The 25,515-nt window shown below is 39.9% G+C and overlaps 1 protein-coding gene across 2 annotated transcripts; it reads right to left on the reverse strand.

Annotated features, from left to right (window-relative positions):
* Nucleotides 1-3: 3 nt before the first annotated feature.
* On the reverse strand, nt 4-24,312 carry sptan1 (spectrin alpha, non-erythrocytic 1). 2 transcript variants are annotated; one of them, XM_079551789.1, is made up of 56 exons: nt 24,181-24,312; nt 20,068-20,307; nt 19,863-19,988; nt 19,328-19,468; nt 18,979-19,259; nt 18,748-18,892; nt 18,506-18,660; nt 18,300-18,435; nt 18,126-18,227; nt 17,916-18,053; nt 17,728-17,838; nt 17,284-17,361; nt 17,002-17,157; nt 16,712-16,916; nt 16,432-16,613; nt 16,080-16,323; nt 15,869-15,991; nt 15,587-15,804; nt 15,346-15,438; nt 15,135-15,269; nt 14,910-15,058; nt 13,576-13,632; nt 12,786-12,984; nt 11,058-11,162; nt 10,338-10,370; nt 10,193-10,228; nt 9,510-9,557; nt 8,993-9,084; nt 8,768-8,912; nt 8,499-8,680; nt 8,323-8,422; nt 8,056-8,253; nt 7,838-7,984; nt 7,659-7,762; nt 7,414-7,576; nt 7,214-7,228; nt 6,425-6,556; nt 6,220-6,357; nt 6,028-6,132; nt 5,750-5,958; nt 5,520-5,640; nt 5,294-5,415; nt 5,093-5,225; nt 4,901-4,999; nt 4,658-4,817; nt 4,462-4,538; nt 3,398-3,607; nt 2,782-3,078; nt 2,584-2,696; nt 2,410-2,427; nt 1,323-1,377; nt 1,013-1,209; nt 885-938; nt 649-795; nt 425-572; nt 4-352 (listed from the first exon to the last, which is right to left on the reverse strand). In XM_079551789.1, the coding sequence occupies exons 2-56, from the start codon at nt 20,302-20,304 to the stop codon at nt 227-229; spliced, it is 7,440 nt and encodes a 2,479-aa protein (XP_079407915.1). In that variant the 5' UTR covers nt 20,305-20,307; nt 24,181-24,312; the 3' UTR covers nt 4-226. The 2 variants fall into 2 exon arrangements, with proteins under 2 accessions (XP_079407915.1, XP_079407916.1); XM_079551790.1 differs by lacking the exon at nt 13,576-13,632.
* Nucleotides 24,313-25,515: the final 1,203 nt, after the last annotated feature.

Raw genomic sequence — 25,515 nt, forward strand, 5'->3', positions numbered from 1 at the left:
TTAAAGTGTTTGTGTAACATCATAGGTATTTAGTGAAAGCACAAGCTAAAAGAGCTAAACAGTAACATTCAGAGGCAGACAGTTACTATGCTATAAGAAGCACAAAGAGTTACAAGGTTAAGTTAGATAAATAGTTATCATTGAGTACTTCTAGTGCCACAATCATGCAGTTTCAGCTTTGTGTGTGAGGCAAACGCATCTCGATTGGTCACCGGGGGGCTATGGATCAGTTGACAAAAAGTGAGCGGGTAAATTCAACAAAATCGAAAGCTGAGGGCATCTCACGACCCTTGCTGTCCAAGTACGGTTTCATGTGTGACAGGCAGTAGTCTGCCTGCTCCTTGGTTAAGTTCTGAAAAAAAGTGGTTAAATTAGATTACTGTATACTTTTAATCTGAATTCTCATGCAAGACACACGTCCCACCTGATAGAGTTCCTCTTTTGTGACATAGGGTTTGTTCTCAGTGCTGAGTGCTCGGAAGGCACTCTCAATCTCCTCACTGGATTTGACATTTTCGGTCTCGCGGCTGATCATAAAGGCCATGTACTCTTGTAAAGATACATTTCCATCCCTGTGGACATATGGCTTTTATTTACAAATGATTCAAAGATAGAATAATGATAAAGTTTGAAGTATCAATTTCACACCTGTTGGGATCTACAGTGTCTAGAATGGCCTCAAACTCTGGATCAGGCTCTCCTTCTTCCACCATTGGCAGGTCGTAGCCTAGAGATCTTAAACAGGATTTGAACTCCTGGTGGTTTAGTCTTCCTGACTTTTCCTTGTCGAAGTGCCTGAAGAAAAAGGAAAAATCAAAACACATTTACTTTTTTTAATACAATAGGCAGTAAGTTATGGTAGTGCTCACTGAAGAGATCCTTACTTAAACATCATGCTGAACTCTTTCAGAGCCTCTTCTGTCACTCCTGTTGTGTTCCTGAAATAAAAACAGTTACCGTCAACATGTTTTACAAATAGTTTTGTTGATGCAGTTTGTGCATGTTTGTTTACCTGGCCTGTATCTGCTGCTCTAGGTTGTGTTGCATCCTCATGCCTAGTTGATCCAGTTGGTCCCATTGCTGCGCGAGACCCACTGTGCTGTGCTCTGTATATTTGTTATCCAGAATCAAAGCTTCTTCCATAGCTGCACCCAAGTCCTCAATTTTCTTCAGCTGGCTGCGCATAGCTCGAATCTCCTGATGTTTACGCTATTTAGACACACGCACACAAATCAACCACATCGTCACATAATTAGCACAATTGTTCTAATTAGTTTCAGAAATACTTTGTTTTACGTACCAACAAGTATATAAAGACTAACCTTGGTAGCTTCCAACTGGGACTCGAGGGTACCAGACTCCTCCACCATGCATGATCTGATGATACAAAAACGTTTACAGACTAGCAGCTACAGAAATGGCTTATGCAATTTCACAATGAGACAAACTTAATGTGAATATTTTTTGACCTAGGTCTAGATTTCACGTTGTGATTATTTTAACAGAAATCCATGCCAAAGTCACAAAAACCATGCACCCTTATAATTAGGCCTACATCACACCGGACTGTCAGACTTATATGAGCTGTGACATGGGAGTTACTAATGATAACGCAGAACATTTACATGTGCACTACAAGTCTTGCCTGACCAGCCAGATGCTCCTCCTTTCTGTTCAAAAGAAGAACGATCCACAAAACTTTAAAGATGGCGGTGACTGACGTACTCTTTATATGGAAAATATAAAATCCCTATAACCGTTCGTGAAAAAGGACGTTTTTAAAAAGCCTTCCTGCTACTCGCTCCTGCGACATATCCAGCGTTCTCTAATCGCGCCTACCGGGAAATCGCTGAGATCACGCTCGCTCCAAGACTACAGACTACTTTGAAAAATCTTTGAAAAAGCATTTAGTTTGGCAGGCCAGGCAACTACAAGTCCCTACTGGGATATAAAATCAAACTGTATTGTTACAGTTAAAATGTGGGGACAGACTTAATCAACAAATCTATCTGATAATAAGCTTCATTGGTGCTGCTTCTAGTCTAAAAAAGGGTGAATGTTAGTAAAGCAGAACGTATACTGTGATGTTTAAAACATAGGAGTGTGGTGTCAGTCGAGTCAGGGCACTGGGTCAGAGGCAATGGTAAACCAAACCAAGGCTTGAAAGAGATTGACCTTCCAGAAAGATCATCAGCAACCTGGTATTGATAGACACAGATAACTCGCCGATAGGCTATGCTATTCAGAGAGAGGGTGGAGGGCCAGAGATTAAACGTCATACAAGAATAGAATTCAATAAAATCCTCAGAAAGTAGGCTGATCTCAAGCTATTAAAATATCTACTTTCACTACACAGTTTTAGATACACGTTTTGACACAAATTTATTAAAGAAAAAAAGTGATATTAACCCATCCAGCAGATATGTCCTGATAAGCGAAGAAATCCCGAGCACCAGCGAGGAAGCGGAGAAAGAGGGGGAAAAAAGAACAAAATTACTTATTTAACAAACAAACCCACAACAACTTTAAGTGGCCTTGAATCACAAGGACCAATTCCAAAAGTGCCATCTACATCAGCTTTACCTGGTCTCCTGCAGCCACTGATGGAACGCATTAGCATGTTGAGCAAACTCCTGCCGCAACTTGTCATTTTCCTCCTGCCTTCTCTGTTCTTTCTGCAACTCCAGCTCTCGCTCCTTCATTAAAAACAAAATGAAAAATGAGTTGACTAAAATTTCTATTGGAAAAATATTGTGCCTTAATGTTTATAACATTGGTTACCTTGATAATCTTTTGCAAGTTTCTCCATGTTTCCTCAAGAGCCTCCATGGTGAACCAGGTGTAGGGGTTGGATACCACTTGATAACTCTTGATCTGCTGGTCCAGCTCAGCCAGCTGGTTGAAGTCGGCTTGAGCAGAGCTGAGTGAGGAGCGGAAAGCCTCATGTGCCTCTCGCAGAGCTCGGATCTCCTCCAGAGAGTTACATCTAACTGGGTCTGTCAGGTCTTCCTCTGCGTTCTCAAACCAGCTGTTGAAGGCAGACGCCTTCTTGGCAAACGTCAGGAACAGATCTTCAACCTAATGGGAAATGAGACCAAAGAATGTGTAAATAGAGGGTATGCACCAGGGTTGGCGAGTGACAGATTACCAAGTAATCCACTATTGCAATTAGATTACTTTTCATGTAACGCAGTAAAGTAACACATTACAATTGCACAACTGGTAATTGAATTATAATTACTTTATCAAGTAACTTCAAGCAAAGAATTACTATTTGTAATATTTTGACTGCAGAAAATGTCTTATTCATAAAATGTCAGAAATATAGAAAAGTGGTTGCATTTTTATCCAAAAGACTTTGACTAAAACAACTGCCAAAACAACACTACAAGTGTACCTTTCTAAAGTGCTCCTGTGCCTCCAGAAGTTTCTTCTTGCGGGCAGCAGAGTTGGATAGAAGCTGGTTCCAGCGTTTTATCAGAGAAGCGTGACGAGCCTCAATAGCCTTTGACTGGACATGTTTGGCAGCCAGCAGTTGGTCTTTGAGCGCTGTGATGTTGGTGATGCCTTCTTGTTGAAAAGCCTGGAGGCCAGCATCAAATGTCTCCTACCACAAAAAAGTGCACACGAAAGGTTAGCCTCAGGACTAATATGTAGCCTATATTACTTATATAAGTGATTCTCAATCGGTGGGTCGCAAACCATTTTCTGATTTTCTTCCTAAGGAAAATCTCTTTCAATATTTACCTAATATAAGAATAGACAAAGGATTCTGATAAAATTAATATTATTAGGTTGTTTTGATCATAATTTCAGTTTTATGGGCTTCTTTAATGCAGTACTTTGTGGAAAATATACAGTATTTATATAATATATTCTTATTTGAGTCATGGCTTGTCATCCTATGATTAAGGTCCTGACAGCACACCAGCTGAGAACCACTGACTTATACAATATAACAGAAAGGTACTGTTTTCAGTAGGATTCAGGTCAGGGGACTGGGACGTGATTGAGGAGGTTTTATGAGGCTCTTTGGTTTATCACAAACCCGCTACAGGTTGTTTTTCTCTCATCTGACCACAGCACAGATCTCATTTAAATTGCAGATTTTTTTGGTGGGGAAACACTTCTTGGCTTTCTTCTGATGATGAAGGTGGAAATTGGCTGTGCTCATGGAGACCTTTTGACACCAAGACCCCAAAAACTTTCAATTCTCAAGAAGTGATTTTTGGGAGAGTTTAGGGCCATTGGACAGTGCACTGAAAATGTACACGTGTCATTTTCCATGTTGTATCTGAGAATATGGCCATTGTATTCTTTATTTAGAGCTCCATAAAACAAGTAGAACAATTTGTGAAGTGATACATTTTCACCCAGAAAACACATACAAATATTTTTCTCCTATATATTCATTGGAAGGACAATAATTGTGACACATGCTTTTTCACAACAGCGCTGTACCTGTTTAGTGAGAAGAGTCTGCACAGAGGACAGGTCTCTACCATAGTCGTCAGTCTTCAGGCTGTTCTCCTTCTCACCTGAAAACACAAAACATTCACTGTTAACTGCCAATCTTAAATATAGTACTACAAATAAATACTGTTGGATTAAGTAAATTGAACTTTATAAATTCTGTTAATGAAGGCCTTTAAATTACCAATCCAGGACTCCACAACATCGGCCTTCCAGTTGAACTGCAGAAAAGCTGAGTTTTCATCCAGTTTTGCCTTCCTCTGAGCCGCTGCTCGCTCCAGCTCTGAAACCTTGCCTCGGAGAGCGGACATCTTTGCACTAATGTTGTCAACATGGTGGTTGTTCTGTTAAGAACATAGAAAATATATATCATCATAAACAACAAAGTCAAACGATGCAAATAAGTTTGTATTGATGTCTTTCTAACCTTCTTGATCAGCTCCTCTCCATTCGAGCACACATCATTGACTCTGTCTCTGTGGACTGTAAAGTCAGTCTCAAATGCTTCATGTTTCTTGAGTAAGCCCTGTGAAAGAATTACCCGACCGCTGTAATTTATACTGTATCAAAAGAAAATATTTGAAAACAATGCTTTATTATCATAAAACAAAAAAAGCACCTGCACAGCTGCCAGCGTATCACCATAATCCTCACTTCCAACCAAGTTCAACTTTTCATTGATCCATGCCTCTTCCTCCTCCACATTTGCAACAAACTGCTGGTACTCCAGCGACTCTTCCAGCCTCTTGCCCCTGAGCATTTACACGTTAAAGCGTTTCCTTAACCTCTCCTGCCTTGAAAAAATAAACATGCCACATACCTTGCACCGGACAAGTCTTTAAGTTCCTTCCAATGATCCACAAACTGGGCAAGTCTCTGCTGGATTTCCTCCTGGCCTATTGTATTATCATCAGACAGCTTCTTCCCGGTATCCAGCACTGACTGCAGTAACAACAACAAGACAATGTTAAGCATGAGTACCTAAATTTCCCTAAAATATGTGATAGTGTAATTTCTTGATTTTAAAGCAAATAGCTGTCACTCACCTGAATGGCCGGCTCATGGGCACCAAGCTCCGCCTCTAACCTTTTGTGTTTCTTCCTCAGATTCTGTACTCCGGTCAAATCACGTCCATAGTCCTCCGAACTTACAAGCAGCTTCTTTTCCCTGTGAAGATGTAAACGTGCATCATTAGATATTTAAGTTAATGAAAAAGTTCTATCTCCCATTTATTACAATACACCTATCTTTACATAATCCATTATTCAGTCCTTACTTTATCCAAGACTCCTCATCATCCAGGTCCCTAAAGAACTGATGCAGGCGATGGGACTCATTGAGTTTGGCGCGACGACCAGCAGCCATGTTCTTGATCTTGGCAAAACGACCATTGACAGCGTCACGCTTGTCTTTCACCTGTGTAGTGTCAAATGCATTGCTGGCCATCAAGCTGTCAGCCTGCCCATTCAGGTCCTTCAGGCGATCCTAAAGAAGAAGGAAATACTTATGCTTGTTGTTGTTGCAGGAAAAGTTAAGTTCAACCATGGTCCAAACCTCATGAGCAGAAATATCAGCTTCGAGCAGCTGGTGTTTTTTCAGCAGGTTGTTGACAGAGGCCAGATCTTTGCCGTAATCCTCAGATGCAAGAAGAGCATCCACCTTAAAAGCAATGGGAGCAGTCAAATATTGCATCTTTGTACAAAGGCATTACAAAGGCATGCATCATCGTAATTCTTTCACATCTACCTCAGAGAGCCAGAAGTCAAAGTCTTTGATGCCAGTGTTAAAGTTCTGCTGCTTGTTGGCCTCCTTCAGTTTCTGGCTCTTCTCTGCAGATTTGTTGACCAAGAATTGCCATTGTTCATCTAGTGCACTAAGTCTTGCCTGAAACATTTGGTTTGAAAATGCATTTATTTGTAAAGGTGCATGTTAAACATGATGATAAATGTACCTTAACAGCATCTTCACTGCCAGCACACGCTCCTCTCTGGATTAGTGCATTGCCCGTATCAATAACGCCACGGATTCGGTCAGCGTTGGCGTGCAGTTCAGCTTCAAATGCCTGATGTTTCTGATGCTTACTCTGGCAGCAGATGGACAGCAGACAGTCAGTCATTATCTTACCGTTCAACTTCAATGCACATAAAAAGCGCTTGGTTTTTATTCACCAAATTGATAGACAAAAAATGTGAAGCAGAAAAATTAAGGTGGGTTAGTTAGTCTAACAGACAATTCACTAAAAACATACAACGAAAATAGACAATGATACACAAGACAATAATCAAAAGCGTAAAATGGCTACATAGACAACAATTACTTATCTTAGATACATCTAACAGAGAGAGGTCACTAAAAAGTTGCTTTAAGTTATTTGCTTTTCGTGGCCACTTGGCAGTCTGGACTTATCTTGGGACATGATGACACATTCAAACTATTGTTTTCAGTGTACTTTTTTCAGTGTGTAGAAATTGTGCTTTAAACAACTTTACACATGACCTTCTCAGATGAAAAAATTGAAAACGTGGAAGACACAACCATCAACTAAAAACTAAAAACATTCACAAAACGCAATTAAGGCATTTGTAAAACAACTGCAAATTAAACCCAAGTGGAAAAGAAGCTGTCACTCTGCTAGAAGTTCTCTGCTTGTACAAAAGATGGATACAACACAAAAAAGAAAAGACATGGACAAATGGAGGATATCTGCTTGGATGTTAGTGAACACACTACTCAAACTTACCAACAGCTTGGAAAGCTAAAAAAATAAGACAGTGGGAGGAAAATTCAGTCTCTCTTTACAAAGGGTAGGAAATTGCAAGTAAATTTAAGTAAATACAAAAAAGACAAAACGGATTAGCAGTTTCTATGTTTCAATAATACATTATGCAGTAAATACGGATTACATTTCATATTATTTTCTTTTTTATTCATCGTATTTACCTGGATGTTAGTCGGATCCTTGTATGACTCATCTGTTGCCGTTTGAAGCTTCTCACTGATCCATGCCTCAATCTCATCCACATCTCTGCTAAACTGCTGCAGAGTCTGTGACTCGCCGAGCTTAGAGCGCTTCTCAATCATTTGCGCCTTGAGACGACGCCACCTGTGCAAAAGTTAAAAGGTCATCTTAGTAACGTACATTCTAAGCATAGAGCAACAGACAACTGCTAAAATGAGACTTGTACCTGTCCAGCACTTCATTGCGGCGTTCAAAAATTTCTGGTTTTGCATAATGGTCAGCACCAATTAACTGGTCAGCAAAAGACTGCAAAGCAGCAATCTTCTCTTCCTGCAGTGACAAGACGTTACAATAAAAATGCTTGAAAAAGGGGGGGGACAGGGGGATTATGTATAAACATCTAACCTGGACATTGATGGCCTTGTCAAAATCTTCATGTTTCTTGATGAGAGCTTCAACACTGTCCAAGGAGTCTCCCTTGTCATCACTGGCCAGGAAGGCTTCACGAGCTGCCATCCAATTCTCTGCCTGCTCACAGTCCCTGTTGAACAGCTGCCAAGGAGAACACAGTGTCAGAGATGTGCATCTGTATGGTTTTGCTCATGACTTTGTGGATACTTTACCTGCAGCTCAAGACACTGGTCCAGCATCATGCGACGCTGCACCCAGGCCTTCTCCAGGTCCGCTCGTTCACGATCCAGAGCTTCCAGTTTCTGCTGAATTTCAGGACTGGCATAGTGGCCTCGAGCCAATAGCTGCTGACCAAACTGTTCAAAGGCCTGAAAGGTTCCAGCGCGGGCGTCAATCTCAGTGCGGTGCTCCTGATGGGATCAACACAATTAAGTCCACTTCAAAGGTTTCCTACATGAAGCTGTTGGTTGTAAAAATACCTGGTGTCTCTCTAAAAGGGCCTCAGCTCCTGTCACGTCCTTTGCAAGTTCCTCTGAGGAGACCAGGCCTCGAATACCATTTATCCAAGACATCAAATCTCTGAATAAAAGGAACACAGACATGGATTCTAGTCGCATTATCAATATGCAAAAGTACACAGTCAGCCTGAACTCACTTGAAGTCAGACAGGAAGCGCTGCAGATCATGCGAGTTGCCCAGCTTGTCTTTGCGTTGGTCTGCACGTCCAACCAGGCTGCTCCAGGCAGTGTTCAGCTCGGTGCACTTCTCCTGAATGTCATCCACTGCTTCTGGGTGGGACTGAATCAGACGCTCCGCTGTTTCCCCGAGAGAGTTCACCTGTAAACAAGAAAACGGTTACACTGAGCAGGAGGCCTATGGATAGATCAAGTTTTAAAGCAATCGTTTAAATAAAGGCTATCTCACTTTATCACCCAGAGCGGCGAGGTCTCTCTCAAAACCTTCGTGTTTACGCTGCAGAGCCTGAACGCTGGCCAGATCGTGACCGTAGTTATCAGTGTTGAGAGCTTGGTTCTTCTCCTCAATCCACTCTTTGGTTTCATCAGCATCCCTAAAAACAGACACACATTTTTGTTGTTGATCGAAGATGACGCCAGTCTGCATTTTAAAGCCGATCGCGTGAATTGGTACCTGTGGAAGCGTTGCACCTCATGAGCACTTCCCAGCATATTGCTCCTCTCCTCAGCCAACTGCTGCAGGGACCTCCACCGGTTATTTAGCTCCTAGAGTGAAAATATAATGTTCAAATACAATGGTAAGACATGTTCATAAATTGGTACGTTTAGTATAAATAGTTATCAATTGATCACAAAATAAGGTAGAGTATGTTGACAGTGAATTTGAAGCAAAATGTCAAAAGAAACAAATCAGTATTTCACAAAAACAAAAGAAGTACAATGAACACAATCACTACTGATGCACTATTGAAACATACACATCAGGGACGACAGAGATTTTACTTTATGACCAAACCATTCACAGTTGTATTGAAGTAATGGATGGTTAAAGGTTCAGACAAAGGAGAAAATGGAAAAGCCAAGTGGCACCGATACAGACAGGGAGGACTGCGGGCGGACGACGATGGAACGGAGGCATTCGCTAACATGAAGTCATGCCAAAATTACTGAGACAGACTACTCAAACTTACCTTGATAGTATTAAAGTTGGCAGTTGTTTGAACAGCCAAGCGTATATTCTATTTTAAGATGAAACAAAATAAAATAGAAAAGGATGAAGAGGGGAAAAAAACACACCAAGCCAGTCAAGAGTGTCAATAGAAACCAAACCAGACTCATCTCCATTTAGTTACGCACCAGACAGTACATAGTAACGATGACACCACTAAATGTTCGACTAAAATATAAAAGTGACAGCTTCTTAAAAAGCTGCTTTTTAAGAAGCTGCTTTTAACTTGTAATTCTTAATGAAAATTGCCTAGTCTCAAATGTATCTCGTGCAATGTCTGAAAGGCCTATTTGTTCAATGTTGGGTTTTCTGAGGTGCGCTTGAACGCCCCATCATGTGAACAGGTAAGTTATAAAAACTGTAACTGTAATAAGGACACCGGGCATAGCTATTGTATTTATGTATCTTATTTAATTACCCTTATTTTAATTACTTTATTCCCCTTTACACACTTTACACACACGTGAAAGCTTGTATACTCTCTGCTGCTGCTGCTGCTGTAATAAAGTTCAGGAAAGATTCTCTGACTGGAATCGTCTGTAGTGCTCCAACCCTAACACTAAATAACCACTCGCCCATACTTTACATGCAAAATTTACAAATCATATAGAAATACATTTTGGTTAATTCCACAATTATTCTTACCTTCCACGGTGAAGCAGTTTTGGAATCGCCTTCGTCCTATTGAGTAAAAATCAGAATGATCATTGGTTTAATGCTTTTAATCTGCATTTAAGTGAAGCAAAGAATTCTATATATATATATATATATATATATAAATAAAATGTACCTTTCCAGGAGCAGAACCAAGAAGTTCCTGTTGCTGTTAACATGAAAAACAAAGCACATCAAATTTCAAAACTACAACAACTAGGGATGCAACGTTTATTATTATTCGATATTATATCGAATTGTTCGATACTTCCTCTTGGATTCAATATGCAAATATGTTCGATATGAATCTAAGAAATATTGTAGACGTGCCGCGCTGGCCCGCTAATGCTATTTTCAGCCTATTGACTATTGTATAGCCTATGAGCTTCCCTGATTCAGCTGACTGCCTTTGAGCTTCATTACTGTGTAATGATGTCAATTCTAAAGAAAATAAGAATTAAGCAGCTTAAACAAAGTAAACTAAAAACTTAAATACAGTATTTTCAAAGGTCTAAAGAGCTTAGCACTTGAATATTTTTCACTAGGACCTATGTTGATACAATACAGCAGAAAGTGTAATCCGGCTTTGAGGAATTTTTGGTTGACAGCGAAATCATATTTAAAAAACAAAAATCTAACTTAACTTAAATGGAACTCTTTTTCAGGGCATTAAATGCATCGAATTGAATAGAAATCGTGACCCTTGTATCGAAATACGTATCGATTCATGAATCATTGCATCCCTAATAACAACACTATGACAATAACAACGCTCAGTCAGAAATGCTGCGTTCATGGGAACCTTTTCCCAAGTTCCCGAGGACCACAAGAACCATAACATAAATGAAACATTTACCTGAGCTTGAACCATTGGGGCCTCCTCAGCCATGAGCCCCTCAGACTCCAACTCTGAAGCCACTTTGTTGATGTCTCTGAGGCGAGACTCGTTAGCCTTTAGATCCTGTGAAACAAAGTTCAGTTCAGTTCAGTTCAAGTTTTTTATTCAGCCATGGTGTTATTACAGACACAATAATAACAACAACAACAGCAAAAGCAAAATATTCAATGCTGAATAGGAGCATGAGGAAGACATTGTCTTATAAATTTCATGCCCCTTTTTTTTTTTTTTTTTTCTCCAAAATCTGAGCTGACTCTGAACAGATGGCTCACCGGTTTTTGATGTGTGTTAGCCTATATCAAGGTACAAATAATACTTTACATCTAAATCAATAACTGTTTCAAATTCAACATTGGTTCTTATGTTTCGTTGCTTTCGTATTTTCCAAGTACTTTTTTTTTATACATTTGATTGAATTGAGTGATTGTGTTACATGATTTTTGAACAATGTCCAAAGAATTCCATAAACTGATCCCTTTTACAAGAAACCCCTTTTGTTTTTGTGAAGTGTGTGAAAATGGAACCCAGAAATTGCCCTTTCTTCTGTTGTTACTATCTGTAATTAACACAAATTTGTTTTGAATATGTATTGGCACCAACTTATTTTTCACTCTCCACATAATTTGTAGTATTTTAAATTTGACCAATTCATTAAATTTCAAGGTCTGCAGTTTTATAAACAGTTTGTTTGTGTGATCTCGTGGACCTTTGAGAGTCACAATTCTTATAGCTTTCTTCTGGAGTAAGAACAACCTTTCTGTATAACTGGTGCATGCATTTCCCCACACTTCAATACAGTATGTTATATAAGGAACTATTAAGGCTGAGTATAAAAGCTGTAATGAAGCCTCATCCAACGTGTGTTTAACCTTATATAGGATACCAATATTTTTACTAACTTTACCTTTGATGTGGTCAATATGAGGCTTCCAGCTAAGTTTGCTGTCTAGGATAACCCCCAAAAATTTGATTTCTGAGACACATTCAATATTTACATCTTCAATAACTAGTTTTGTACATGCATTTTTCTTATTTCCAAACACCATATAATTTGTCTTATCCCAGTTTAAGAACAATTTATTATAATCAAACCATGTCTTTAATACTGTCATTTCTCTTTCGATATTGGCCATTAATTCATTTAAATCTGTTCCAGACTTGAACACAGCAACAACAACAAAGCAAGCTATTGTGTATTTGCATTCTAGACCAGCACAATTAATCTCAAATATAAACTGCAGTAAGAAAGGTATTATACAGTGTGAAGGTCTAAGCACTCTGGATCAAAATGTCTGTTAATGTGAAGGAGTGAACAAGAAGGAGAAGAGGAAATTATCTTTCCAAATCATGAAATTACAGATGAGACAGTCCCATATAATTTCAAATAAATCAATCAGGTATTGTCATCTTTCACATTTTCCCAAATACCAAAATATGAAAAAAGGCCATAGCAAAAGTTTGGGCATCCAGCAGAGCTGATGCATCGCAGCCCCCAATATGGCAGGTCTCACAGCTTTAAACACATAACTATCACTACTATCAATAGGTAGTTTAAATGTGATGAGGTTCTTGGTTCATACTTAATCGTACTATTGTCAAATTTTAAAACATCTGAAGATACATTTTATCCCAACACTGTCCAGTTCTAGCACATGCATACATGAAACCATTTATATAAAACAGTACCTTCTGGAAATCATCGAACTTCTTCTGTAGGACCTCGACCTGCTCGAGGTCAGAGCCCACCTCCTCACTGGTGAGAGCACTCTCCTTCTCGTTGATCCACTGCTGCAGCTCGTTGGCCTCCCTGAACAACATGAACTTCTTGCAGCTCTTTTCCAACATGTCTTTGCGCTTGTCTCCCAGTTCCTGTAAGGTGCCGTACCTGACATGACAAGGTGAGGAACAGAGTCAGAAAACAGAAGAGAATGAAGAAACACATGCAGCAGTTGGCGGTATGGAAGCAATGGCCAGTTTGCGCTTTGAAATTTCAATATGTAAAAGAAAAAAAGATTTACTGTTGAACAATAGCACCTTAATAATTCCAAACTGAATGAACCAAAAGCAATTATGAGCAAAAAAAAAAAAGAGATGTAGGCAACAGCCGTCGTCATTGTTCTACATTGTTGTAATTAAACCTCCTAAAAATACAAAACAACCACAACGGAACTATAGGAACAAACTGTCTCATACCATTTTTCCACAGACTTGAACATATACAGCCATAACATTATGCTTTCGCAATCTGTGTTCATTACTCCATATAAACGACAAATACTATAATTAAAATGGGTTCAATGGGCAAGTCTGGGAAAGACGAGGATGTAAAAGGTACAGTAGTTACTTCTATTCATCTGCTGAATAGAACAGGAGGGCAATGAAGAAATGGCACATAGGTTTGAGGACTGCAGGAGAGGATGGAGAAACGTAGATGTTCACAATCACAACACGCAGAGTGATGCTGGCTTCTACTCACAGCTCTTCCACCTGCTTCATGCGCACAGACACGCTGCAGGCTTCCTTGGTGACAAGCCTGCACAAGGGCAAGGCCAAGGCACAGCAAGACATATTTAGTTGTAAATTCAGCAAAGGAACGGAGGGAGACAGAGAGAAGGGGCGAGGCAAGATAATTAGTGTGTTGCAGGGTTAATTTTATCGACTGATATATATTGTCATACGTTTGGAAAAAGTTATATTTCTGCTGATGAAAATTAGACTATGGCCAAAATCTCCATGATAAACAAAGACTAAACAACAATAAAAAGGGACCAAAACATCTGTACTTACAGAGACACAATTGAAATTCAATAGATCGAATAAAAAACAAATAATTGTTTAAACCTAAATGTTAATATAAAAAAATTACATATGCAGTCAAAATGTACACTGGTGTGTTGGTTGTTAGTGATTAGTGTTCCACAGGCAGAGGCGGTAGTGCATCGAAGTACATGTACTGCTTATTTTAACTTCTACATGAATAATATTAGACAGTTACTATGAACACTTTCACCTGAGTATAAAAAAAAGATTCTAAATTAATACATTTTGTGTTTTTAGTACCTTATTCACCAAAATTATCATTGAAGGTTTTTTTATTGATTGATCGAGTAATAATTTGGTCCAAGTGTTTGAACTACTTGATTTCTCTGTGTAAGCTCTCAGGAGTTTTTCATTGTAGACAAAGCTTCTTAACTCATCATCTTTACTCTGTAGTTCAAGTGTTGGACGTTTCGTCTCCCATCCAGCAACCTTTGTCAACGACACTAATGTTTTATTGTCATTGTATGAAATTTACAAGGGCAAAGACCAGTGGGAGGGGTTTAACTTTAACCAGTGCCACCCAACTTCTAAAGACTACTCTGAATCTGTTCAAAAACAGACTTTTAAAGTGAGTTTCAGTATTGAAATTCACATCCAACACTTACATTACAGAGAACAAATGACGGCTCAAGAACAATTGTCTACTTTAAGTGATAGTCTGTAAGATTGCAAAATGAGGAGAGAGACCGTTAGATTTCATAATCAAGTCCCCTCCTGATTGGACCTGGCAGGCCTGTTCTCAGGAAAGCTCGCCTTATTGGTCAAAGCCAGAGAATTGGATTAGTGTCTGAGATAAGCAAAGGTAATACTGTATATTTCTTACATTACGTCAGACCCAAGCGGTCAATGATATGCAAATTATTACATTTGTAAAACCTTTAAAACCTATAGAATATTAATTAACACCAGATACAGATAAAACATTGTAACAATTGAGCAAAAAGGTATACATTTTCTACTGGTTAAAAAGAATGTTTCACAAAATCTTACTGGTTCTCGATCTGCTCCTGCCGAAGTGCAATACTGCCATGTTCATCCAGAAGGTTCTCTCGAGAGGAGGACTGAGTTGGGTCTAACTTTTTCACATAAGCAGCAGGAACAAAGCCCTGACGGTCATTAACCTCTACTTTCCACCAGTCCTGCACAAAAAGTAAAGGTTGTGAGGCTTTTTGTCTTATTAGGAGTAGTTTTCAAAGTGACAAAAGCTGCATGAACCTTGTTGGTGCTATTGAGCAGGGTAAGGATGTCTCCCTTCTTCATGGTCACTTCACGTGGACTCTTCTCCTGGTAGTCATAGAGAGCCAGCACTAGCTCTTTGCCTGTTTCATCGTCTGTTGGGGCAACTTGTTGCTGCAAAGACACAGTAAGACACTATTACAACTAAAATATTGGTAATTTGAACATTAAATCAATTACAGCAACATACCCTGCAAGACTGGGCCTGTTCCTTCAGGGCCTGGATGCTGCTGCCATAGGCGCTCAAATCAGACATCAGAGCTTCATGCTTCTTCAAAAGAGCCTGTACACGTAAAGCAAGATTACCAACTGATTAATTAATTGGCAAAGTGTCGAGTTGATGATTGAACAAATGCCAATAACAGAATGTAATAATTAGGATAAGCCACTGCCGTAGATACTCATGCAAGTTCAGAGATCTGCTGTTGTACCTCTGCAGAATCCTCATCTTTGCCATAGTCCATGCTCCCGACAATCGGCTCCTTCTCCCTCATCCAGGATTCTGCCTCATTGGCATCGGCAAAGTACTGCTGGGCCTGCAGGGAGTCCTCCAGATCTTGTCTACGCTGAGAGGCCTTAGCTTTAAGAGTATCCCACCGTCCATGAAGCTCTCCCAACTTGGCTTTCACCTCCTCACCAGCAAAGTGGCCTTGAATCAACATTTATATTAGATTGTATTACAACATTAATATGGCAATTTTTCTAAGTCATACCTTCTTCCACCATGGCCTCTCCTTTCTGGCTGACAACTTTAATGCGAGGTTCATGGCCTGTGATCTCAGCCTGCAGAGCCTGGTGCTTCTTGAGTAAGTTCTGAACACCAATGAGATCTTTGCCTGTAAAAATAGTTATAACAGATATGCCCATAAGTTAGTTGACGAGGAAGGACGTCAATAGTACAATTTGTTTCTACGTGGCGTTTACCGCGATTAGTAGAGGCGGCAATGGGTTCTTTTTCACGAATCCAAGTCTCCTCATCCTCCACATCTCTGAAGAGCTGCTGTAGACGAAGAGAATCTGAGAGCTTCTGCTTACGGGCTGCCATAGGCTCACGCAGAGCCTCGTAGCGAACAACCAAAGCCTCCTGTTTTTTGCGAATGTTTTCAGCATCGAAGTGTCCGGCTTCCTGAAACTGGCGGCCCTGAATGGTTATGCCATCAATACGATCCTAGAAGAGGTGCAAAACAAATGTTAAACAAGGTGGTTTTTAATCATGAAATCATTAAGAAAAGACAGTAAGAGGCGCTGGTAAAATTCTGGTGACAGTGGTGAGTACCTGATGGGCAGCCACATCAGCCTCCAAGAGCGCATGCTTCTTTTGCAGGTTTTGTACACTGGTCAGGTCTTTCCCATAGTCATCAGAGGCCAGGTGACCCTCCACCTCATACAGCCACAGCTCAATGTCCTCAACGTTCCTGTTAAACTGCTGCTGCTGATTGGCCTCACGAAGCTTAATGCCTATTACAAAAACAAATCATAAAATTGGGGAACACAAAGCAATATTTGTTCTTGTCAGCCTTAGAAAAACATTTTTATAGAAGCCATATTTACATTACCTTTGAGCTCTGTAGCCTCAAGCAGTTTCTTCCACTGTGAGCTAACATCCTCCATGCGTACAGCCACTTCTGCAGAGGCATAGTGCTTTCCGTCCAGCAGCTCTTGGCCTGATTTCTGCAAGGCATCAATACGGCTCTGGTTGGCTGAAAGTTCAGCCTCAAAGGCCTGGTGTTTCTGCACTTTGCCCTGCAGGTTGGATGGATCCTAATACAATAAAAATACAGTTGTAAAAAAAATCAGGGTGGATCATTTCCTAATAATCTACAACAAGGTTAATTAGTGAGTAAACCTTATAGGCTTCATCTGTTGCAGTTTTCATCTTCTCATTGATCCAGCTTTTGAGCTCATCAGAGTCCCTGAAGAACTGCTGCAGGTGGAAGGAGTCCTCTAGGGCAGCCCGTCGGGACTGAGCCCGGGCATGGAGAGCATTGCGTCGGCTGAGCAACTACAATTGCAAAACATGTTTTAATACATCTGCTGTATGAGCTACATCATTGTTTAAAATTTTGAAATAAATTCAATATTTAAAGCTTTTACAGACATATGGCTAGTCAAGGACAACGGTACTTACAGCATCTCTACGGGTTGCCACGTCATCTTTGGCATAGTGATTGTTTTGGATAAGTTTGGTGGCAAATTCATCCAGGGCCTGAAAATAATTAACATGTTCATATCCATGTGTTAATCACGTGTAAATGGGACTAATAAAAAACAATAATAATAATAATAACAATGACAAGCATCTCAAAGCGTTACAGTGTAATACATAGCAGTATTGTTCAATCACTCCACATTCGGTGGTGGTACGCTACAACTGCAGCCACAGCTGCCCTAGACTGTTGGAAACTAGGCTTCCTCTGACCACCACATTTCACTCACTCACACACTACACACACAAGGTCGGTGAAGTGTCCAATGACATGACAACACCAGGATTCGCCACCTTTTGTTCGTGAGACAACACATGATCAACCACTATCGCCATAAATTTAGAGCTTATAAAGAATTGACGTACAGTAATCTTCTCTTCCTGAGCACTCAGGGACTTCTCAAAGTCTTCATGTTTCTTCAGAAGCGCTTCAACACTGTCCAGAGAATCTCCAAGGTCTTCATTTAGAAGGAAAGCCTAATAGAAAGTAGAAAAGTAAAATTGATATGGGTCTTTTTTGTCACTTGCGAAAACGATGCTGGTTTTGCGTTTACCTCTTGTTTGCTCATCCAGTTGTCAACTTGCTCAGTGTCTCTATAGAACAGCTGGAGGTCCATGCACTGTTCATACTGCTGCCGCCGAACTTCCCACAGCTCCAGCAGAGAGTCCTTCTCTTCAGTCAGGATGGTTAACTAAAAGCATTAGCCATGTAAACATGAAACAAAAAAAACCCTACACAATGCATTGAATGCTCAGACTCCTACCTTTTCTTTGACCTCATCAGAGGCATAATGTCCCGAATTGAGCAAAGCTTTGCCAGCTTCATCAGTTGCCCTGAAGCTATCCTCATGTGCATCAATCTCTCCCTGTCAACACATACACACAGGGTGTTAAGTGATAGTTTAGTCCAATTGTTGCTTAAACAAAAAATAATTCACCTTATGCTCCTGGTGACGGTCCAACAAAGCTTCAGCACCGGCCACATCATTAGCAAGTTCATCAGCATTAATCAGAGCCTTCATCTCAGTCACCCAACTGGTCAGATCCCTAAAGTCTGCAGTGAAACGCTGGAGTCTACGACGTAAACATAACTTAATTAGGAAAACTCCACAACATGAGGCAACGCAGAAAGTGTGTCATGTACCTGTAGGAGTCGTCCAGGCGAGCATGGCGCTCAGCAGCCAGAGTGCGGATTTGCTCCCAGTTGGTCACAAGTTCGTCCTTCTTTAGGTGGATCTGGGATGCATTTTGGGGATGTGTCTGCTGCAGGCGCTCTGCATCACCACCAAGTGTATTTACCTAATTTATCAGAAGAGAACATATTGTCAAAACTCAAAACTGTGTTGCCTAAGTTGTAATATTATGTGGAGAAAAAAAGCCCTTTACCTTATCCTCCAGAGCCGCTAAGTCCCTCTCCAGTCCTTCATGCTTGCGGAGGAGAGCCTGCACACTCGCCAAGTCACGGCCAAAGTCATCAGAGGCCATAAGCTGCTCTTTCTCTTTAATCCAGCTGATGGTCTCATCTACGTCCCTATTGGTGTTACAGATATCCTCCATTAAACACAACAGTGTGCCGTGATACAATAATGGATAAAACCTGTGGTCAGACGCATTTACCTGTTGAAACGTTGCACTTCAGCAGCTCCAAACAGCTTGCCCTGCCTCTGCTGAGCCAGGCCTTTGAGCCGCTGCCAAGCAGCGTTAACTTCCTCTTGCTTTCGGACAATGAGTTCAGCCTCTGGGTGAGACTCTTGGATCAGTTTTGCCGCCAGTTGATTGACTTCATTAACCCGATCCTCATGAGCAGCCAGGTCTGTCTGAAACTCCTCAAATTTCTTCTGCAGCAGCTCCACATGCTCTAGATCCTGACCCAGCTCTTCAGAGGTGACAATGGTCTCCTGTGAGTACAAAGCAATTCAGAGTTGAAAAAGTCCATATTCAAAAATACATCACATTTAAAACAGACCTTATCACTGATCCAGTCAAGGGCATCCTCACATTCGCGCAGATATTGGACTAGTTTCTGGGCTTGCAGAAGTCTCATCCCCTTCTCTTTAGTTTTTTGTAAAAGAAGGTCCCAAAGACGATGAAGTTCTTCAAGACGTGTCTAGTTCACCGTACAGACAAAACAAACACAGTAAATAAATGATAAGCAATAAATGGAGAAGAAACAAATACAGTTTAAAAAAAAAGTAGGTCAGAAGTGTCACTGCATTGAAGTGATAGTAAAAAAATACACACTATGATAAATGGATACAAGAGTAGCTAAGATGTATAAAAAGAACATGAAAAGGTTTTTAGGAAAAGGATTAAATAGCAGATTCACAGCAATCAAGTCATACTTTAATGTACTCAGCCATATTGAAACTTGTAACTATCGGTATTTGTTGTGTCCGGTAAGGCGTGAAGGACTGAGTCATAGCAACAGTGATGACAAAGTTAGCATTTCTTTAAAACATTTATATTTCTCTTTGTTTGTGAAGGTATTTTAGGTGTCTTACCCGAATAGTCTCAGAGGAAAAGTGGCCCTCGTTGATCATGAGATTTCCAGTTTCGTCCAGTTTGATAATGGCGCCAGCATTGGCCTGAACTTCAGCTTCAAAGGCCTGATGTTTCTGCAGCTTTCCCTGTACATCCCAACATTGGTGTCACAGAGGTTGGTGTTCTCTAACATTGAAACATGATTATCTCGGTAAACCAACAAACCTGCAAGTTTGAGGGGTCTTTGTAATTTTCATCAGAAGCGATTTGCAGTTTTTCCTGGATCCATTTCTCCAACTCGTCAGCATCTCGGCGGAAAAACTGGAAGCGGTAGGAGTCCTCTAGCTTTGCCCGACGCATAATAGACAGATCCTTGAAGCGACGGTAGCGGTCGAGCACCTGCTGCCGGCGCTCCTGGATGTCCTCCGCCGTCTCCAGAACCTTAGCTCCTGCTGTATCCATTTTCTTAAAAAAAAAAAAAAAAGTGAAATTGATTTTGAAAACCTAAACTTGGCAAATAAAAAAAAAATAGATTAAAAGAAGTGAAGATGAAAAGTTACATGTATTGAACACTGAGCAAGGCATGTAATTATATATGCAATCTGTGATGTGTACTGCTAATCATGACTCTTACATATATTTCTCAAGTAAAACACGCAGAAGTCAGAGAGTTACATATATTTGTGAGGCACAAACATTCCCCTCATCCGGTCTCAGGCATACCAACTAGAGGCCACAGCTAAAACAGTGAAATGTCAAAGGGGGTGGGGCGGAAATTCCTAACTAATGCGGACAGTCTCCGGGCAGTGGTACACAATGAGATTGCTGCCGTCAGCCTCTATCCACTGAGCGTCCAGCAAAACAGCTTGGACTTCCCATCAGGCAACGGCATAAAATTAAATCGGTTCACACAATAAGAAAAAGAAAAGAAAAGAGTATTTGCTCTTACATCTGTTAGTCTTAAAGAACTCAACATTGATTTATTTCAATATATTCAATATTAAGATTTAAAACCGTCAAGCTGAGTGTGTTTTATAAAATTTGTTCAGATGTCAGTGCTATTTTACGATTTGTTAGCGTTAAATTAACGTTTAGCTTCAAGGCTAAAAGACTTAGTATAAACTCTGTTGAAGTTTACACCCTGTGTATAACAATCATTCAATTCACTGTATAAAATGAATGAAACAGTCGTTGCATAACTTCAAAGCAATAACAACTGTATCAGTGTCACTTTATCAATCACCTGTACTATGACTGTAAACTCGCACTACTTTGACATTGTGATACTCTTAAATATCTTATCTGTTCTAATATTTCTCTTTTAGATTTTTATGAATAATAATGGATAATTTATCAATTCTACCCTTTTAACTATTACCGTTATTTGTCTGCACATTATCCTGTTCTTTGTTGATAGCACAATTTCCTCTTGACAGCTGTTGTAACGTGTGAATTTCTCCATTGTGAGAACAGTGAAGTTCTGTTTTATCGATACCCGTCTGCATTATTTGACTTTACACGGTACAAAATATTGAGGGAATTAATTTAGAAACTAAAGATACATGTACCCTCTACCTAGGCCTTCACTGACATCCTTACTCTCTTAAAGAGGAAGAGGGATATTGATTCAAGATCAACTAATGGCCAAAAACAAACCTGGACTAAGTGCTCGGGAAGAATAGGATGTCGCATTAGCAAATCAAACCATTAGGTTGTGAGGGCTAACAGTAGCATTGTATTTGTGTTGATGTTGCATGTTTAAAGCACATCGGCTGGTTGTTACATCACGGCACAGTGGTCAAGGATCAAACAAAAAAGTGGATTAGCAGAGTCAGCAGAGCTGTGAGTCAGCCAGAGGGGCAGAATTAACTTTTCATAGAAAATAAAAATAACAGTCCACAGTAATGGACATGTGCATACGTCATCACCAGTATAGGTTACAGCCGATTCTTATTCTGCTGTGAATGACTGGAACAAACCAAAAGCCCCTCCCCCACGGCGAGAGCTGTGCCAGTTCATCCTGGGATTTTACTGACCTCAGTCAGATCAGTCGATGATGATGTGACACAATATCAATTGAACTGCACATAACCCACAATATGCTTACAAAAAAGACGTAAAAAAATGTTTAGCAGTTAATTTATTGATACTTTATATGCAGTTTAGATACTTAAAGAGTGAGTTATTGAAAAAGTAAATTAAAAATTAAAAGACAGCCTGACGCATGTGTCCTTATGACATGTCTCTATAAAAGACCAAATATAGCTGATAGGCCTTCGTCCATCTTGTGCGAGTAGATAACGCCGCTCTTACTCTACTGCTGCATTACCACCCACACACTCATACCAGCGCCAGAATGCTGTGTAAAAAAAGCTCAGTCTCACACATTATAGTCAATTTACCTTTTAAATTTGACATGAGACTCAACAACTTGTCACAAGCATCTTTTGTGAAAAGACGACACAATGAATGCTAAGGCACAGGCATCATTATGAAACCATACAATCTGTGAACTAAACCCCTTTTAAAACGGCAAAAGTCAAACCCATTCCAAGCAAACGTCTCACATCAGATATAAAACATGCTGGAAATGTGTGTAAAACATTTGGCACAACAAACCATGCACTGAAGAGATACTTACGGTTTAACTTGGTTCTTTACCACTAAGTTTGCTTTACATTTGACATTTAGTCAAATTGAGACAATTTCAAAATAGAAATAAAAGCTGCTCCCCCATGGCCAGACATAACAAAACAAAACCTTAGATTCGTCTTCTGTACATGTCACAGCAGACTTAAAGTAGAGAGTGTAAACGCAACAAATCTAGAGTAATTCTCCTTCCGCAACACAGACAGACGCAGTGTACCTGCAATGACTTTGCTGTTAGAGAGAGCGCCCAAGATGCGGCCCAGCCCCTTCGCCTCTCTCGCACATTACTCAGCAAAACACAGCACCAATGGCCTTCAATACTTCCAAGTTCCAAAACATCTTTAAAGCATAATGAAAACTCACAATCAAACATGCAGAGACACACAGAATCACATGCATTGCCAGTACCTTGAGCTTGGGTTTAGTAAATGTTGACATACTGAAAGTTTTAGTAAAATTCATCACATACAGAGAACATGCTTTTGAATGACACACATTAATGACTGCATAAAAACGGAGTAAAGAATGAGTCTTCACCCTGTTAACAGTTCCTTATAATTGTCTGAGGAGACGACTGGCCCATTTTTAAGTAGGTCATGTTACAGTCCCATCAGGAATGACATTACCATCAACTGCTTAAAAATACGCAGTCAATTTATCAGTCTGTATTATACATTCATGTGAGAATTGAGTATTTGGGTCATCTTCATGTGTTTTATGTGTAGTCCAATTTGTTGCACATAAGGTTAGGTTGTAATATTAAGTGTTATAAGCTTCTAACTAACAATAACAATGCATTTATGTGAGAAACACTGAATTGATTCTGTTGCAGACCAAAAATATGACTTATTTTACTTAAAAATACTTAATTAGGTCAGTATTAATATTTTTGAGAGCATGTTCTGCAGTATTACACAGCAAAGAAGAAACCACCAAACCAGGACTAATGTACTTTTATATAAGGAACAAGGAAATGAACTGTTTAGGCCGTTATAGCGTGTAAATTATTAACAGTGAACAGAGCAAATGCTTGGTAATGTGAGGAATGACAGCAGAGGCCATATGTCCAAAGGTATTCTGCTAGCCTGGGCGGATCCCACTAAACCATGGTCAAACAGCTGCAGCCGACTGTTAAATCAAGTTATGATTTTCTTCGTAAATGATTTGCTTAATTTAAGCATATTCGGTAACAATTAACCTCATAGAAATTGGTATTTTATGAGCAGGCCAACACACTTGACTTATTTACTTCAAGAGCTCTAATCAAACACTACACGGACATATGGACACAGTCACAATAACTTAACTGAAAGAGCGTTTACGAAGCCATGAATATGTCAAGTACTATTCAATTAAAGATAGATGGTTCCGTAATAAACTAGTACAAACCAGAGCGGATGTAACCCCAACCTCTGTGGTTAGGGGAAATCTGCATGAGCAGTTACCACAAAAATAACACTACCAATAATTCAACAAATACAAACCAATTACCGCTTAGTTTTCACATCTGTTATCAAATGTATTTCATAAAGACACAGCTAGCTTGCACTGGCTATGCTAACCAGCCCAGCCCATGGGACGGGGACGCAAACTGAAATGAACGACTAGGCTACGGTTTGTTTCGAGTGGGAGAACGAATAGCACATTATGCATGCTTTATTTCAATATATATGATTAAAGTCTTCCTACCTTAAATTGTTTTAGGTTGACAAATTAGGTTGTCCAGGCAAGATCAACGGTAGTGGATAAGCTGCTATCGCTTCGGTCGCACCGATGGCTGTTTTTTCCTCTCCCTCAATGTGACGTCATTCCCCGCAGCTTCACGGAAAAGGCCGAAATATGTCGAAAAACATACGAGCGTTAAAAAACCTTTATTATTAACCTGCTACGTTTTTTTAATCCATAAATGCAAGTTTTCTGGGCAAAGGCCAATTGTTTCTGTTTTTTACAATTTATTCCCTGTATGCCTTAAATAAAGAACATAAAACAACAGAAAACATGAGCGTCAAAGCAGAGTTCTGGCCTTAGTACGTATTTATAAACACAAAACATTGTGGGAAAAGTGGCTAAAGCCAGAAAACAATTACACCTTTTATGATTTTCACAACACTGAGCACATTTTGACATGTTCTTCACTGTATGTCATTTTCAGTCGCTTTTGGTGGCTGCTGCTGGACCGCCGTGTTGATCCCAAGTGCCATACTCAACTCTTTCTCTTTATATTCGAACATATCCTAAACATTAGGAGAATCTGTCGTGCCAGCCAGGCTACAGGCTTTCCAGAGCCAATAGAGCTGCTTCTATGAATTCATTTTCTTTTTACTGTTTTGTATTGTTTGTTTTTGTTGTTGTCCACTGTAGAGCACTTTGTGACCTCTGTCTGTGAAAAGTGCTATATAAATAAAGATTACTTACTTACTTACTTATTTACCAGAGTGACACCTATCGCAGTGATTGGTGATAGAGGCACCATGGCATCTCCCAGTCGGCCGCTTGTACAAGAATGTGACAGTGACTAGTTAAATTTGACAGGGGTCTGCAACCTTCAACATAAAAGATGTTCTCCTGAAGGTTTCCTCTGATGCAACAACAGCACTATGAAATTAAGATAGGTGGTCATATTATAGCACTCTTTCTCAGTTTTACGCCTATTTTTTGCTAAATAAAGATAGACGCAAATACAATTTTGCTTTGCCGCAAGAGGCTTGAGAGATAATGTAAAAAAGAAAAGCAATATTTATGTTGTGCTCCAGATCCTTTAGAAAGTGACACTAAATCTTGGTAGGGAGCTTAGGGTGACAATGTCATTTTTCTCATGACACTAATCAGTCAGCAGGGGTCTATATTCAACTTTGGGTTAATCAGTCCACTGAATATTTTTCCAGTAGTGCTGTGGAGCATCCAAATGCTCTTTCGCAAACCAACGTTGAATTGTTTGTGCTGAACACACAATGTCATGTATGGAGGAAAAGTGGAACAGCACACCAACATCAAAACCCTCTCCCCACTGTGAAGTATGGTGCA

This window comes from Gobius niger, assembly GCF_951799975.1.
Source record: "Gobius niger genome assembly, chromosome: 2".
In the NCBI taxonomy this organism is placed as follows: domain Eukaryota; kingdom Metazoa; phylum Chordata; class Actinopteri; order Gobiiformes; family Gobiidae; genus Gobius; species Gobius niger.

Excerpts from the sequence above, each read along its gene's own strand:
- sptan1 (XM_079551789.1), bottom strand. The coding sequence starts at position 20,304 with ATGGATACAGCAGGAGCTAAGGTTCTGGAGACGGCGGAGGACATCCAG. Across the intron at positions 16,324-16,431 it reads CTGATGTGGCTGCCCATCAG|GATCGTATTGATGGCATAAC; the intron begins GTACTCACCACT and ends CACCTCTTCTAG. Across the intron at positions 4,539-4,657 it reads TGTTGTGGAGTCCTGGATTG|GTGAGAAGGAGAACAGCCTG; the intron begins GTAATTTAAAGG and ends TTGTGTTTTCAG.